The 18082-nt window shown below is 34.8% G+C and overlaps 1 protein-coding gene across 1 annotated transcript in view; it reads right to left on the bottom strand.

Moving 5' to 3' along the window:
• Positions 1-18082, bottom strand: part of LOC128238551 (sperm-associated antigen 17-like) — a 49680-nt gene that overhangs the window by 10817 nt on the left and 20781 nt on the right. Inside the window, 17 exon segments of the mRNA XM_052954591.1 lie at positions 595-1471; positions 2145-2289; positions 3159-3364; positions 3767-3908; positions 4373-4678; positions 5746-5808; positions 6764-6790; positions 8058-8206; positions 8579-8731; positions 8902-9069; positions 9436-9673; positions 10970-11160; positions 11305-11474; positions 12265-12419; positions 12757-12944; positions 15626-15655; positions 16733-16762. Coding sequence (XP_052810551.1) covers positions 595-1471; positions 2145-2289; positions 3159-3364; positions 3767-3908; positions 4373-4678; positions 5746-5808; positions 6764-6790; positions 8058-8206; positions 8579-8731; positions 8902-9069; positions 9436-9673; positions 10970-11160; positions 11305-11474; positions 12265-12419; positions 12757-12944; positions 15626-15655; positions 16733-16762 — 3238 coding nt within the window.

Raw genomic sequence — 18082 nt, 5'->3', positions numbered from 1 at the left:
AATATTTTTCTTATCGTCAACTTTTAAAATGTAATGATCTCCAATCAAAACAAAAATTGACTTTTGACTTAACCAAAAATATAACCAGTTTTATACAATTGACTGTTGGTAAGAAGGTACTATCAATGATATTAATATGATATGCACAGTTTTAGCATTAACCCTTTAAAGCTGCACTCTCACAGATTGAAAGTTTTGATAACCTTTTTACTTTTTATCTAGGAATGAGTCAATTTTTGCGAAAATCCATCGAAACCAGTTATATAAGACTGCTGACAAAAAATTAGGTCGCAGATTTTTATATATAAGTTAAAAAAAGAAGATGTTTTATGCATTTTGTTATTTAACCGTTAGTAACGGTATAAGCCATAAAACGATCTGATTTTTTGTCAGCAATCTTAAATCATTGGTTTGCAGAAATTTATGCAAAAATTTGCTCTTTCCAAGACAAAAATTAAAAAGTTGTAAAAATGGTATATCTGTGAGAGTGCAGCTTTAAATGTTAATTTGTTTAGTCTGTCAGTAATATGATACTTGATATCTCTGTAAAGAGGATTTATATCCACTATCTGTACAACTACAACCAGAACTTACACAGATCTGAGTTGTTCGTTCATGGGCTTGTACTGCACAAGCTGTCTCAACTCGAGAATGTTTGGGCACTTCACTATGGGGATCCGGACATTCTGTTTTACAGCCCCACCCACTGACAGACCCTGACCAACATTTGTACCAAACTTCGGGCCTTGTCTCTTGTACTCTTTTGGTGGCAGCGAAGTCAAGTCGCGACATCGGATTCCGGGAGGAATGATAGACTCTTGATCATATTTCTTTAACCATCGCTCTGACGGTCCGCCAATGTAAGGCTTGAGTATGGTAATTCCTACGACCCCCGGGAAATCTGGAAGTTCGTCACGCAGGACAGCAGTGGCAGGACTCTGCTCAGCGCTGGTGAGATACTCAGCGATCTCTTGGTATCGCAGCAGTTCTGTTCCACTCCCATCAGCATGAATAATGAAGAACTTCGGAGCATGCTCCTTAAAGACAGTGATCTTTCTCTCCAATCTCATCTGATCTTCACTACTTACATCAGATATATCATCAGTGTTGGCGGGACTTACACTAAAGTCCCCGTTATTCTTAACATTAAACACATTCCCGTCACTGTCCACAGTCTCGACCGTGACGTCGGCGTTGTGACAAAACATGTACCGAATCTCACGCTCTGGAAGCAACTGCTCCATGTTTTTCACCGGGCGCGGGAAATAGGTCAAAATTCCCTCGGTATCGATCTCGAGCCTACCGCCCTCGTAGTGGTGTAACATGTAGTAGCCGTCGGGGAATATGTTGACCGTCGTCCCGTTACCAAAGATGGTCAGATTCTCGCTAGTCATGCAGTTAAACTCAACGGTAGCGAAGCCTGGGCACTCCACCTTCACAAACTTGTTGGTCTGGATGTCGTACTCCTTCTCTGTAACAAAAATGAGATATCCATAATAAAACATGTGTTATATTGTAATGTTAACATTATTATAGTCTTTTGTAGAGAGAACACTGAGTCTTAATTGGCGTAAATATTATATGAACCAGCGTAACGTCATTCAATAACCTGACAATTAACAGCTATCCTTTTATACAAATATATACTGCTTACCTTAAATGATTAGAAATTTACAAATTGTGATGAATATTCAAAATGTATAAGGATTTATGGCAGTAGTTAATGAAGTTTTCAATACAACCCACATCTACAGCAAAATTAATGAAATTGCAGATAACCAACCATTAAGTATGTGGCTTAATAACTTAATCCTTAAGAATTTCAACTTTCGCGGGTGTTTAAAGGTCAGCCCACTGTCACTCTTCCAATACACACTCCCTGCGTCACATTTTGCATTGACAATGTGTCAGCCAATGAGGTTGTATTCTAAGCCAGCTAGATGACCTGAATTGAAATCTTAATAACTAAGAAGGGTTTGTTCGCTGCTCTCACTCCACCCATTCTTATTCATTAAGATTTTAATTCATTTCAACTAACCATTACATAACTGCCTGGGACAGGATTGCAAATTGCATAATGTAAGCTCTTCCCAAGGCTATTTATTTGTTTGAAACGTTTCACACAGAAATTATGTATAACCAACCTCCGTCATCCGTAGCACCATCACCTAGTGGGACCTGTGTTTCCCGGTAGTAGGTGGTGATCCTCGTGCCATCTGCGTGCTCCAGAATCGTGGTTCCATCTGGGTAACTGATCGTCATCACATGGTCATCACGAGTTGCCATTGACTACAAAAAAAAGAGAGGAAGTTTGTAAATGATGTGAAATTTTTACTGTTACTTTGGCCATTTAATATAGATATATTTTTACTCTAACTTCGAATTAAACAAAACACAGCAAAATCCTTTCAATGCCATGTGACTTCCTTTGCTTTTTCAATTTTAATCTCATTTCATCTGACGTATGGTAAGTGAGTATGACTTTAACGAAAATTGAGGTGTGTGTAAAACATTAAATGCATTTTTATAGAATACAAACTTATCAGTAAAATTTAAAGGTGTTACTTCTGCTTCCATTTGGACATGATTTTAAAGTAGTCATTTCTCAAACATAATTTATCAACCTGACTCAGGGCAATAGGTGTTGCTTTAGATAATACATGGCCATAAGTTGACCGTTGATGAAAATCAGTTAACATTTATATCATAATTCAATTATTATTATTCCTCACCTTACTTTGCAGTGTTAAATTCTCAAATACCCATCATGAGCACTTTCATATTATTATAGCTCAATTTATTTTGTGTGCAACATTGTGTAGATTGTTCAGAACTTTGTTAAAGTTAACAACATTGTTAACACCATCATTGTTAACTTTATTTTAAAATCTTTATTTCTCTACATTATTTATGTGCACATTTGTGAACTACTGTTTTCCTAACAAGGTTCAACACAGCCGTTTCAGCTGTACATGTTTTTTTCAAATGTATGAGCATATCTGAAAATAGTTCACCTTTTAAAGTAAACAACTGTGCTGTAAGCAACATTGTTAAATTTAAATCAGTACTGAACATTATGCCCATTGAGTGTTTTTTTTCTCTCTCCAAATTGAGGTTTTCATTTACCTTGAGCCATGAGTCATATCACACTAAATTACCTGACTGGTCTCGGGGTCGGAGGCCTGGCACACCATGACAGGTTTGAGATCCTCCGGCTCATGCCCAGTGGCATACTTTGTCCGCTCTCCTGATGGGAATGTCATTGTCCAAGTACTGCGATGGTCATCCTCAACTCTTGTTTCCTCAGTAGCGTCTGACGTAGGCTTGGACCCGCTCTTCTTTCCTGTGCTTCGGTCCGTTCCAGCTGGGGAGAAAGTTACTTTTGTAAAATTTCGTACTTAAATGGTTAATATCATTTCATTGATAAGGATCAATATTGATACGAAATAAATACACACAGTTAATAATAATAAATTAACAAGATTTCTTAAGTTCTATGAACTCCATTCTCATTTCAGGTCTGATAATGATAAATCTAATATGTTGTGTATGAGAATGATGAATTCAGAGCGTTGATGTTGTTCATAGATTATAGGGCATAACTATTTTTATATTCAATTCAATTCATATCAATGTATGACACCAAAGAAGTGAAACTATGACCATACCTAGTATGTTTTCTTCAAGAAAATCAACAAAAACACAAACTCAAGAAAAGCTTTGATTATATTCATATTGTAATCCACCAAACGACAGTTCTCATTACCTCCTTTCTTGTCCTTGGTTTCCTTGGAGGGCGTGTCAGGCTGGCTCTTGGCGGAGTTGATTCTTTGTGGGGAACTTTCCCGACTACGTGGCAGCTCCCAGTGACCTGTGTGTACGCTCACTGTCCCATCTGCATACAGCACCTGGCATAGACGGGAGAAGCCAAGTGAAGGGGTCTCTTATTATCTTCCATATATGTAGTTGATCAGTCATTTACTGATGTCAATTTTTCATTTTAAAAAAAGTACTATTGCAGATCTTAATTCTCTTCGTATCAATATAAATAGATTAATCGTTATTAAAATCCAACCAAACCCATAATTGCTGATCGAAAAAATTGAAATGTTTATTTCCATCTGATTATTCATCGATTTCAAGGAAATTCAAACATAAATTGGTTTATGATCTGATTTTACTTTAAGCAATAATTGAATTTGCAAAATCAAAATTGATTACCACTTGCATACATATGAAATCCATTCAAACACATATAAGAACATTCAAATGCTTCATGCGTATTTATGGTTGTAGTTAGTAAAAAGAAAATCAAATTTAATTATATGATCGGATTGTGAAAATAGTGTAACGTAACATAGCTAAACCATACCTCCACAGAGCCATCCATCATGTTCTTTATGACCGTTCCCTCTGACGTGATGACACGTGACACCTCATTCAACGCATACTTCTTCCTGGTGGCCTCACACGCCTGATGCCCGTCGGTCTTGAAGGGGTAACTCTGGCGTACAAGCAGTCGGCGATCGTCCTCGGCCAACGGACGCATGCCTACATGACTCTCCAGCAAATACTTGACGTTGAGGCCGTCGGGACAGGAAATAAAAAGCTGCTGGAACGGCTGCTCGATGGCGGGAGGCTCGATAGATTTTGTCTCCTCCTTTTCATCTGCCTCTCCCTAGAATAGCGTTACCATATACTTTGTAAATATTACGAGTTTTTATTTGCACTGTAAATTGCCTAATTTTGTTTCTATTTCATATTTTTGCTTATATTCTTGATTTTATCTGAAATCATTATTTCAAAATATGAATGAATAATAAATGAGCAAAAAACATCTACATATTATTATTTGCAAAAATACTACAAAATCTTGGCAAAAAAAATAAAAATGTGATTTTCATATGTTTATGATGATTTTTATGGGTAAAAATTCGACCCTTTTTGCTTTTTTTAACTTCATAGCAAAAAAACAAAATAAATCAGCTGTTTGCTTTTAATTTGAAGTTTCACAGTACTGGACAACTTTATACATATATATATATATTTTTTTTTTGCCAAGATTTTGTAGTATTTTTACATTGTGAAAATAGATACACATTACACTCTGTGCAATTTTTACAATAACATATTTGATAGGAAATAAAGAATGACCATATTTTCCTATAATGAAAGAAATCTGAAGTTAGTTTAAACCTTATTTATATTACGATGATTGTGAAGAAAGTTATTTAAGTTTATACTTATACTAAATCACTCTCGTTGGCACAATGTTGCACGAGTGTGTGTGTGGTCTTGTGTTATTGGGGAAAACATATAACCTTGACAAAACCCACTGATCTGGTTTGGTGACCAACATTTCAGAAGTCACACATATTTTTTTCACAGACCTTTCTTCTGCATGTTAAAATTTCAAAACAAGCTGACATTTCCTTTCGTATAAGGATAAAAGCCATGGTTAATACATACGCTTTACTGCTTTAACAGCAGACTTCTCTTCTGTATGTATAAATTCCAAAACAAGCAGTCATTTTGGTTCTCAATGAAGTAAAAAAGCCATGGTTAAAAGTGCCGAAATGCTTTTCAGCGGCCGAGCAAATTTATTTGACAAACGTTTCTTTGCAGACATTTTTTCAACATTTATAAATTTTTGACAAAGCTGACAATTCCTCTCCAAAGAGGAAAAAAGCCATTGTTATTACAAGTAGCATCTGGTCAACATTGAATGCAGCCTAAATACTTTACCAATGAAAACCTCAGGGTTGACATTTTGCTGCGTGTATCTTGTGAACGACTGGCGGCTTGACTCTAAGATGAGTGATTTTAAAGGAAAATGTACAAATCTTATATTTAGTAAGGAAAATATGTCAGGAAACAGTTTTTTAACATCATGAATAGATGTGAGCATCTGTTCAACATACGAAAAGAAAATCTCTTATTTCATAACCCGAGCTGCTTGTCTCTTAAAAAGGTGAATAATTTACCAAAAAATATGTGAATAATCAATTAGTAGCAGCTTGACTCTAAGACAATTAATTTTGTGGCAAAAATGTACGAATCTTAAACTCATAATATATATTCAGTAACTTCATAATTTTATAGGGAACAATTTTAAACACCACCACAAAAGCCTGCATGCATCTTTAAGAATTTTAAATATTTTATACGAAAGTTTCAAGTAAATAAACCAGTTTATTTCAAAATCATGTGTGAAAAATAAAATGGCCTCTTAACTTTCATATAAAAAATGGTGACACAAAAGAAATACCATTAGAGTGCAAGGAAACAAGTGCACAGCGGAGTGAACGCTATAACAATGCTGGTCTGTTGTTTTTGAGTAGCACTCAACAATTATTAAAGTCAGTGTAATTAACCTTGCTGAAAAAATGTCCATATTCTCCCTGGCAGCATTTGTACCAAGTTTCATTGAAATATCTTGAACACTCTATTGTTAAGTTATGGCCAAGATTGAAGTTTTTTCATGCCACCGATGACAACAAAGCCAAGACTATGAAAATACCTCAACATTTTTTCTTACAAATAACAGAAGTGTTAAAAACAAGTTCATATGCTAAATATATCATTTTGATAAAGAATATTTTGAAAACACTATGATGAAGCAAGCAAAGTCCACACAAAATAGTTCTCATATAATTATGATTATGTAAATAAGATTTAACAAGTAACCTTTAAAAATGGAGTAAAGAGAAAATAGACACGTTCACACACTGTAACCAGAAAACGTTACCGTCCTACAACTTACAACTTCTGTTGTCTTCTCATCTCCATCCTTATTACAAGTATACATACATTATTTTTTTTAACTTTAAGGCCACACCCTTTAAATATTTTGTTTGTCAGATTTTCGCCAAGAAAAAAAATGGAACGAGGCGGCAATTATTTTTTTGGTGAATAAAAATTAAAAAAAAATTAAAAGATTTTAAAAATACATTAAAAAGATTGGTTTTGGAAAAAAAAGTTGATAAATCCGACAAACAAAACATTTGTTACAATTTTCAGCTTTTAAATGTACCTGGCATAGAATCAATATATTAATAACTCAGCTAAGATGTGTGCAAATTAGTCTTGAAACATAAATTGTTTCAGTACCTTGCCCTTTTTAGTTTAAATACAAGTGATTATTTTAGTAAATTTTAGTGGTGATTTAAGTGAAATTAGCATACTAAAATTATTAACATTTTATTGATTAGCTTTAAGCTACCATGAAATCTAAGTTAATAACATAAAGCTGACATGTTTAATAAAATATATCCAAAATAGAAAGTCATTAGGCCAGTTGTTAAGATCATTGTTAAAGTAAACAACGTGGTTAATGGCATCATTGTTAACTTTGAAAGGGATCATTGTTAACTTTTATCGTGAACTATTTTACAATGTTCTGACATATTTAAATTAAACGGACATAGCAAGTTAATCTTGATCTAGCTAAAAGTTCTGTAAACTCTAACAAAGTTCTGACCAATTGGCCCATTGACTGAAATAAAATCAGTCAAGAAAAATTTTATTACAATTCATTACTAATTTAATTTGAAGAAAAACCAACAAATTAGTAACAATTATGTATCATTCTCTTTCTCAATTACCTAGAGTGTAATGCTTAAACAGAGCACTATTTAAGAGTACCACATAAGAGCTGACTTTATTTGGGCAATGACCTGTTTTTTAAAAATGATTTTTGCTAAAAATAGAACAAGTTTTAACCAATGAAAAAGAGTGAGATATGTAAAGTCCCGCCTCCAAATAGTCCTTGTAGTTTTTACAGTTAAGTTTAGATGCAGATTTTTCATGCAAAGACCTGAATAAAAAAAGCGCTGTCTACAAATTTCTAGCCAAGAAAGAGTACAAACCATCCTCTTGTAAGTCAAATCGTCGCATAGGATATATGTTTTAAGAGTTCTCGAGAGCTACCAGCTGAAGCAACACAACCCAGTAATTTGTATGGAGCCATAACTCCTGGAGGTAAGACTAAACCTTTGACTATTTCTAGAAACATCACAACTCTAAACTACTGTACTCCCCCCTGTGCTAATCCTTACCTGTGGTTGTGGCAGGGGTGGTTCAGGGGTGGCAGAGCTCCGCCCTTTCTCTTTCTTATCACTCTTCTTGCTCTTTGATGGTGAGGGTGGGGGCACGGGGCTGGGCGTGGTCACAGGGGGAATGTACTGCTCTGGCTCATACTTTTTACCTGGTAGAAGGAAACAATCAAAATATAACACTATATAAAAGCATGTTTCACATATATATACATCTAGTTAGCTCAATTAATAGCATAAAGCCCCTAGGTTAAATTCCCGACTGGGTGCGTATGAGTTTCATAATGAACATTGGTACAAAGTTGCAATCAAATGATATTTTCATAGTTCCTGAGCTATTGCCAGCATTAAGCATTTCTTAAGGAGACCAACAATCTCAACATAAAAAATACGACTAATTATCATGAATTATGATCCTCAATAATAGACAAATTGAATATTACAATTTAACTTAATTTTTTTCCTATTTTGAATAAAAACTATAAATGTTTTCAAATAACAAATTTATTTAGAACCACACCCACCATCAGGAGCCATTCCTGAGTCTCCAAACTGGCTGAGTGCGAGGGTCATTCCGTCGTTAAATTGGGAAGTTATCGAACCAAACGCACTCACAGATGCCTGCTTGCGAACGCTCGACTTCATAGACATGGACTTGGATCTCTTGTCTGACTCCACTGAAATATATATTTCATTAATATTATATTCATATTTTTTCTTAATTTCTTAAAGTTTACATTTCTCCCAGTTTATCTAAGACAAATCAAACTAAGGGAGGCTCGGCATTTTAATTATATAAATAATCCCTATTAATTCAACAGACCACATCTAGGCCATATAAACTCACAGTCTTTATTCTCCTTCTCAGGTTTCTCAAATTCCGCTTTCTCAGCACCACTGCGGGCAGAGTCGGGCTCAGCGTCACTTTCCTCCCCTTGGGTGTCTTTTGGGTCCAGGATGTGAACAGTGAATGTGTGGTCATCTTTCAATACAGTTGTACGCACAGACACCGTACCTGACAAGTATATAAAATTATAGTTTAAAAGATCAAATGATACAATTATCAAACGAAAAATGCAATTTACTTGGCTTAACTTTTAAAAAACAAGACTTTTGTCAAGCCCAACATTTTTCATTTAAACAGAATTTAAAAACAATTCTGGCTGCAGCCATTTGACATCAGAAAGACATTTAGATGAGAATGCTCCGGACTATTGATAGCCAATGGACATTTCTTCATAGGTTCAGAGCTCACAAACTTACTGACGTTTGTCAATTACACTTTGCCTATGCTATAATCCATTACAACCAATAATGATTCTTCTACAATATAATTTCCTCTAACCCGAGTAAAAATCCCAATATAAATCCGTAGGCCTACCCTGTATAAACTCTGTCCGTTCTGTCCGAATCTGACCACCATCGGAGGGGAAGAGCGTGGATGTTATCCCAGACACGTGTATCAGATTGTTACCCATGTCGTACCCGTGGAAGGGCCAGTATTTCTCATCCATCATGGGCTCCATTTCCATCTGGGGCTCCTGGTCCTGCTCCTTAGCTGAGCCCTTTGACTTGGCACTGCCTCGAGAACCCGGGCGTTTCTTTGTATCCTCTTCTTTCTGTTTCAAAAACATAAAAAACAGTTCAAATTATAATAAAATGCTATAAATGCTATAAACAAATGTAAAAAATGCATACCTCTTAGATGAACTTGCAAATCACTATGTATTGTAATGTTTTCAGCATTTTCTAAAAAATTTGTTTGCTATTTCTAGAAGATGAGTTTACCTCTTCATAGTAAACAGATTTATTTCAACAACATCTTATTTGACACTCAGCTTGGTTTCAATATTGCTGTATTAGAGTCAAGGATCTGAAAGCTGGAACAACTAGCATATGAAATCATACAAAACCAAAAAACAACATAACAAGTTACCCTCACCTTTACAATAGCAGACATTGACACTTTTGCACTGACTCTTTCTCATTTTCCTCCACTTTTATCCAGTCTTTCTCCAGGGTTGATCCATAAAAATTACAAAAAACAACTTGCCCTTACCTTGTCCTAGGGAAACAATATTTTGCACCCTGTAATCGCTCCATGCCCCCCCCCCCCCCACTGCTTCTATCCAGTCTTGTTCCATAAAAAAATCTACTCTTATTCCATACATATCCAGCTTTGCCCCATACATCTAGTGTTAAACCATAAAGACTTCAAATATAATTTTCTCTGACTATGGCCTCAGGAGAATTAACCTTTTTGTACTTCAGACATGCTCTTTCTCAAAAAAAAATGGACTCTTATTCCATACAAATTTAGTATAAATCCATAAAAATTGCAAAAACAATTTGCTCTTACCTTTGCTTTGGGAGATTTTGACCTTTTTGCACTTCAAACTCTCTCTTTCACAAATAAATCCACTCGTAGACCTTAAAAATCCAGCTTCGCTCCAAAAAAATCTACTGTTAAACCAAAAACATTTCAATAAAGGTCTGCTCTTACCTTGGCCTAGGAAGAATTGACCATTTTGCACTATGGACTCGCTCTTTCTCATCTTAATTTACTCTTATTCCATAAAAATCGAGTTTTGACCAATAAAAATTTAGTGTTAAACCATAAAACTTTCAAAAACAGTTTGCTCTTACTTTATTATTACCTCAGGAGAATTGACCTTTTTGCACTTTGGACTCATTATTTCTCAAAATAATCTACTCCATAAAAATCCAGTTTTGATCCCGTGGTCGAAATTAACATAAGCCCACAAGCCCTGCACTGGTAAAATATTTTTCAGGCTTGCTCAAATTCTGAATTTTATATAGCAGGGCTTGTTATTATTGTCTAATTTCAATGACTGTTGATCCATAAAAATCTAGAATAAATCATCCATAAAAATGCAAAAACAGTTTGCTCTAACCTTGGCCTTGGGAGATTTTGTCCTCTTCGCACTTCGGACTCGCTCTTTCTCATCCTCCTCTCCCTTGATGCGGTCTTGCTCGATCTTCCAAGCCTTCAGGGAACCGTCCCGAATAAAAATGTTGCTGCTGGCGGAAGACGGTCGCTCCTGACTGCTGGCACGTGATCCCTTGGGAGATTTAGACTTAGACGCTGAAATAAAGATGGTTCATTGTATTTTATAATCAGAACTATTTTGGCTAGCAGAACAAACTTAAGTTTAAGTTATCAAATTTTTTGAGAGCTCCCATTTCAATCTGTTGGTTTATACTGACATAAGTTAACCAATTTTCTTACTAGCAGATCTTTTGGATGACTTTTTGGCGTTTCTCTCAGCGAGCCTTGAGGCGCTTTCCTCGTCTTGTCTCATTTTCTCAATCTCCTCGGAGAGCACTTGAGCATGGTACTTGGCTTCTTCCTCCTTTAACCAGTCACCAATAGAGTCCTCAACAAAGTCCAGATAGTTCCTGTCAGATTCAGAAGAGTAAAAACATTGAAATAAGATTCAAGGTTAAATTATACTATTAATGCATTTTCTTGATCCTCTAAGAGCAAGTTGGTATGGTAATTGGCTGCCTCATTCTTTAACAACCACTATTTGAATACTCAACATAGTCTAGATACTTCCTGTCATAACTTTGGAGGAATTAACTTAAAATTCAGATTGGGTTAAATTAAACTACTCTCACTTTTACAACACCACCTCAGAGCATGTGCGCCTGTTGGCCATTTCATTAAGAATCCTAATTAAGGAATCATTTCATACTTAGGAGAGATTTGCAACAATTACATACTGCACATTTTTGAATCCCTTCTAAGAACAAAATTGCCTATAAGATTCTTAATGCATTGGCCCCACAGTATTCGGTTTCCTCCTCCAGCGAGTCCCTCTGATATATAAACCTGTGGGATCTGCCTTCTGTTGCAATAAAACTCTGAGGAAAAAAAACTTGAACTTTGGCCATGGTTATTTTGAGGTCTTTGCATGACCAAGTTGAAAATACTGATTATACCTCAGAAAACAGACAAGATAAAGCCCAATTATGTAATGGTGTAATTTAGCCTTATGTCACACATTCCCCCGCCCTACCTAATGCCAATGTTTGAGTGTAGCTCTGTGTGCCAGTCACAATGGTTCTGGATCTTGGGATTATGGGGGCTGTCAGGAAGTGTTTGTGTTTTTGGTAGCATGTGTATATATTTTATATTATGTAATGGTTGAATGTAGCCTTATGTCACACACTCCCCCAGCCCTACCTGAAGCCGATGTTGGAGTGTAGCTCTGTGTGCCAATCTTCATGGTTCTGGAACTCGGGATTATGGGGGCTGTGGAGGACTACCATCAGTGAATGATCGCGCTTGTGATAGTATGTGTCCACATACGGCAGCTTGTACATCGCTGACTTCAACACCTGTTGGGACAATAAGTGTTGTTGCTTTTGTACATTCAATCATTAAACCTCTTGTTTAACCCTTTTTCTAGGCACTTTTGGGAAACGTCTTTCATTTTTGTTATTTTTTTTAATATACTGTAACCATTCACTTACAAAACAGTCAAATTAAAAAATAACATAAGGTACTGAGGTCTTATTTGGAAATCAAAAATATTACTGTATTCGAGGCTATTTGTGGTTTAATCAAAGCTTATTAAACTTATGATGACATGCATATGTTAAGTATCATCATAATAGTGCTGTCCATGTTTGTGATAATTTAAATTGTACAATCAATAAACAAACCCAGACTCACCTGTAGGAGAACTTTCTTGTCATAGTGCTCCGCAAAGCACCATTGGTCGAGCTGTCGTTTCTGTGCATCAACGATCTCATTCATCGACTCCTCAGTAGTTTTCCCGCCAAGAATTTCCTCTTCTTCTCCCTTTTCCTCATCTTTGACGTGAGCGATCGTGTGGCCCTCTGTGTCTGCCTCAAAGTGCACTGTGAGTGATACAGGGAATAAAAGTATGTTAATATAACATCACTTGTTGGTTAAATATAAAATTGTCAAAATGAGGCATTTATAAATTTTGTAAATTTACATGCTATAAAATAAAATAGGAAATATGAATACTTCATTGATTTAAGTTACAATTTCATAATAATATTGTGTTTTGAACAATGATGCCGCGGCAGAGGGTCAACAAAATACCGGTAGTATTGTTTTCAGCTTTTGAAGGTAAGGATAATTTTTCATGCATCAACAAACACATCTATTTTTGAAATGTTAAAATCTAATACTAAAAGACCTAAAATTTAAACAATTGTTATAAATATGGAAGAATTTCAAAGAAATTGTCTAATATATTTAAACTACTAACTACGAGAACAATACAGTTAAAACTACTTGGGGAAATATTAACAGTAATGAATTCTGAAACATTTAAGTATTACTATATAAGGCCAGCATAAAAATATAGTTTGTTTCAAGTGCCAATAAAATGATTTGCCATTGTTTATTTTTCATTCTTTCTCTGCTCTTGAGTCAATAAATACATAATTGACTTTTCTACATATATACTTAAAAAAGCATAGCTTAGGCACCTATAAATTAATTGCTAGATTTTCATTCCCGCCCACCCTCTTTTCCGGCTGCCCAATGAATTTTATTGAATAAAAAAAATATGTTCAACTAGGGTCTGTATTGGCCTGATACTGTCCAGGAACAGCGTTTATCCATACCTATGGTGTCAATGTGTTGCTACTGTGTCCATGGTTTGTCTAAAACACATGTATACAGTCCCTTATGGAATCAGAAAGAGCATGAACTCATATTCAATGGTAAAACTGTCACCTACGAAAAATGAAAATAAATAAAAAATAAAATGTTACCCCCCCCCCCCCCCCCGCCCCCATTAAAAAAAAAATTGGATGAAAATCTAGCAATTCATTTATATTGGCCTTAAGTCAAGAACATCCAACTATATTTTATTTACTGTACTTTATGATATGCAAGTACTGTCATTCAAACTGAACTAATGTGTGTTTCTCCTGCTGTAGAACTGATAACAATTCTGACTTAATTTTGCTGAAATGTGTTCATAACACCTGGCCTCAATAACACGAAAATACTTGAAGCCAAATCTCGAGGTAAAATGAGTTGTGTTTGAGATTGAAATTTGACATAAGTTCTTTCAGGATACTGGGGCCAGATCTCGCTATATATGGTCAAGCAATTTTGGAATCATATCATCAATCTTTAAGTTAAAAGTTTCTATGAACTTCTATTTTCATTGGAAAGTTTCATATTTCCTCCATAAATAACCTTGTTATGTTATAATGCTCATACTGAGTTTCATTACAGATTATCAAACAACATCTTCCAGAGTTAATGCAGTGAAAACATAAAAGTCTGTGTAATTTAAGCAATTGAAGGGCCATAACTCTGAAATGACTTGGGCAATAATTCTGGCTATCAAACTTGGCCAAGATAGTCTGCCCATATACAAATTGTCCAAGTTTGATGACAAACATTTCCCCAGTAAGAACACTGGAAGCATTTAGCTCCTGTAATTTAAGCAATAGAAGGACCATAACTCTGATGTGACAATTTTTAAACTTGGCTGATATGTTCTGCATTAAAGTTACATATATTGTCCAAGTTTGGTGATGATTGGACAAAATCTTTTTCAGAAAAGGGAACTAAAAACATAGTGGATGCCATTCTACCACCTGCTGCAGGTAAATCCATAATATATTACCTCTTATACAACGAAGGGATAAAAAAGGGAAAAATTACCCAATTAACATTCATTTGGTTCTATGATGGATGGATAAAGAAGGGAAAATTTACCCAAATATTTAAACAATGGTTCTACAGCAAATGAAACACAATACATCACTACTCATGCTAATTTTAAAAAACAACAACAACAGTTATGACATTTAATTTGTTACATATAATTTATATGAAATAATATAAGCATCATATAAGCGTCGTCTAAAATACATGAATAAATAAATTAGAGCAATATGGTCTGTGCTTTTTATACAACTGGTTGAAGTTTGAAATGCATTGAATCCCAACCATCAAAACAGTTTTAAAATTTCAATTAGACTTTTTGTTTTTCTGAATTTTTTTTTTTTTGATATAATTTACTAGGAATATCAACTAGATTTTTTCATTATAAAATTCTCTTAAAATGTGACTGTTTGCATGGCTGAGCTAATTTATTTTTGAAACAAAAATACAGGTGCAAACATTGCAAATTATAAGTACTGTTGAATGCTTTTATTTTGCGAGGGTTTATTTTCTTTTCTCAATTTTTAAAAATAGATCAGGTCCCAATATAAAAAACCTTACAAAATATTAATTTCACTGGTGCTTTCTTATGATTTAGAAATGGAGTCAAAAGTTCCAATCTTTGCAAAGTTGACTTAAACCAAAAAATCGTGAAAAAGGACCTTCTGTAATTATATCAATCTATATTACTGTTCTACTTTGAAGTTCTTCATAACTATCAAAAAGATTAGAAATAAATCTGAATTTTGTAATATATAAAAAAAAAGTTCAATAAAATGTACGCATTGTTTGCACATTTATTTTTGTTTCAAAATATATGTAAAGACTAAGAGAGAGATTGCAGGTTGGATATTTGTTATGCTGATAAGCCCAGCACTACCTGACACCCTGCGATCCGCAAATCTGACCACTGAAAATGACCACATAACAAACACATACATATAAACATTGAAACAAGACATATACAATCACTACAACCCACATACATATCCATATTAGTAATTTCTGTTTCATTCCCACATTATATTAAAAATAAACACACTTGTTAGCGAGTTAATTTGTTACCACATCAACATAATTATGACCATGCATATGACGGTGTAACAGAAATAAAATGTAAGTTACACAAATATATATGTTGAGGATAGAATGAATATAATGAATACACACTGCTGAGGGCCTCTGAACTCTATTGCCATTTAAGAATCAATCAACAGCTACTGGTTAAGAACTGTGCTTTGTTCAATTAACAACCGACAGCATTGGTACTGGTTTAGAATTACTGCCCTTTGCTCAATCAACAGCTACTGGACTGGTTTAAAGTTACTTCCCTTTGATAAATCAACAACCACTATACTGGTTTAAAGTTATTGCCAATTGCTCAATCAACAGCTACTATACTGGTTAGGAGTTACTACCCTTTGTTCAATCAACAGCTACTATACTGGTTAAGAGTTACTACCTTTGTTCAATCAACAGCTACTATACTGGTTAAGAGTTACTACCCTTTGTGCAATCAACAGCTACTATACTGGTTAAGAGTTACTACCCTTTGTTCAATCAACAGCTACTATACTGGTTAGGAGTTACTACCCTTTGTTCAATCAACAGCTACTATACTGGTTAAGAGTTACTACCCTTTGTAAATCAACAGCTACTGAACTGGTTAAGAGTAACTACCCTTTGATCAAGCAATAGCTAATATACTGGCTTATAGTTCCTCTCCCTTGACCAATCAGCAGCTGATAAACAAAAGCTACTGTACTGATTAAGAGTTAATGCCCTTTTTTCATTCACCAGCTACTATACCATATAAGAAATACTGCACTTTGGCCAATAGACAGCTACAACATCACCAGAAATACCCAATTACATAATATCCATGCATAAACAATACAGAGTTGTAACATTATACAAGACATGAACATGTGTTAACTGAGGCAGTTATCTTTCCCTATCCCGCTGGACATAAGGGGGACAACCCTACCTGACATATGAGAATGACGGCGTCCACCCGCTGAAATATGGGCATGCATTTTTGTTTTAGATTTCAGCAAAGTTTTCATACCACACAGTGAAAAATGATGGAAGAAAGTAAGGTTATTTATGACTTCAATGTTTTTGAATTAGTCGCATCGTGAAGGTTCTAAGAAAACTCTCAATGGCATGCTCAGAGAAAAGAATGGAACTCCCTGGTAATGGTAAGACATCAAAACAGTCATCAAAATAAGAAAAGCCAACAATTTTTTACTCTCTCTAAAGAAATTTTACAATCTCCCTGATACCAATGTTGGGTATCACATTCAAAATCTAAACATGTATCGGCGGCCATGCAATGTATATATATTGTATATAACTAATTTGCCAAACATTATGGTATGAGTGAATGTTTGACATAACTTGACTATAAGAAGCCCTCAGTGCTTATTTTAAATTTAGATTTTGCAGGGCTTGCGGGCTTGTGCTAATTTCAATGACTGTGTAAATGAATTTTTAACTGTGAAAACAAACAATTCTCAAACTGAATCAAAGTCTGTATCATGCTTTCAAACTACCTGATATCAAAGACAATCTTTTGTCGTCAACTGAAATGTTTTTCGTTCAAAATAAATTCACAAGTCTGATATTGTTATATAATAATACTTATGTATTTTCCCTTGATAGTTAAGACAGCTTACAAGCTGGGTCGTGAAAACCAGTACTTATAAACTACTTATTCATGCACCCATTTGGGACGCCACAATTGTTGGGGCTCAAACTCAGTTCTTAATTCATGAAGACATTAAATCAAACAACAGCTTCTCAACCTTGTTTCAGAAAACACATAACTCAAAGAAAACATTCCAAAATTTCTGTATCTTTTAAGCTTTTAATTATTGAATTCCCTTCACCAAATTCTGAGTAAAGATCTTTTCTGTATTGTATATCTATCCTAGTTTCCCTTATTTCCCAGGAAATTTTACACAACTAGAAAGACATATTTTTTAAATTCTAGCAGTCACTACAACAATTAAGGCATGGTAATTTTTAGCACATCTTCTGGCTTATCCTTTAATCCGCAATAACTTTCAAAGTTGTCATTAAAACTCAACTACAGAGCACAGGGGGACTATTCAATAAAGATCTTAGTTGTATATATTGATATGAAACTTAGAGTGCCATAGTTTCAATATTTACTAGCTACATGTTTGTGTGAATTACTTAAGCATTTAGTACTAAAAAGGAACATAAAGTTAAAGAAATGGAAAAAATGAATTAATGCCGTTTGTGATGTTTTTATAGACTTAAGTAAATTGAAGATACAACAAAAATCCTTTAATGAAGCGGCCCCTGGCCC

Source organism: Mya arenaria, chromosome 6 (assembly GCF_026914265.1).
Source record: "Mya arenaria isolate MELC-2E11 chromosome 6, ASM2691426v1".
NCBI lineage: Eukaryota > Metazoa > Mollusca > Bivalvia > Myida > Myidae > Mya > Mya arenaria.
This window is presented reverse-complemented; position numbering and strand designations above follow the sequence as displayed.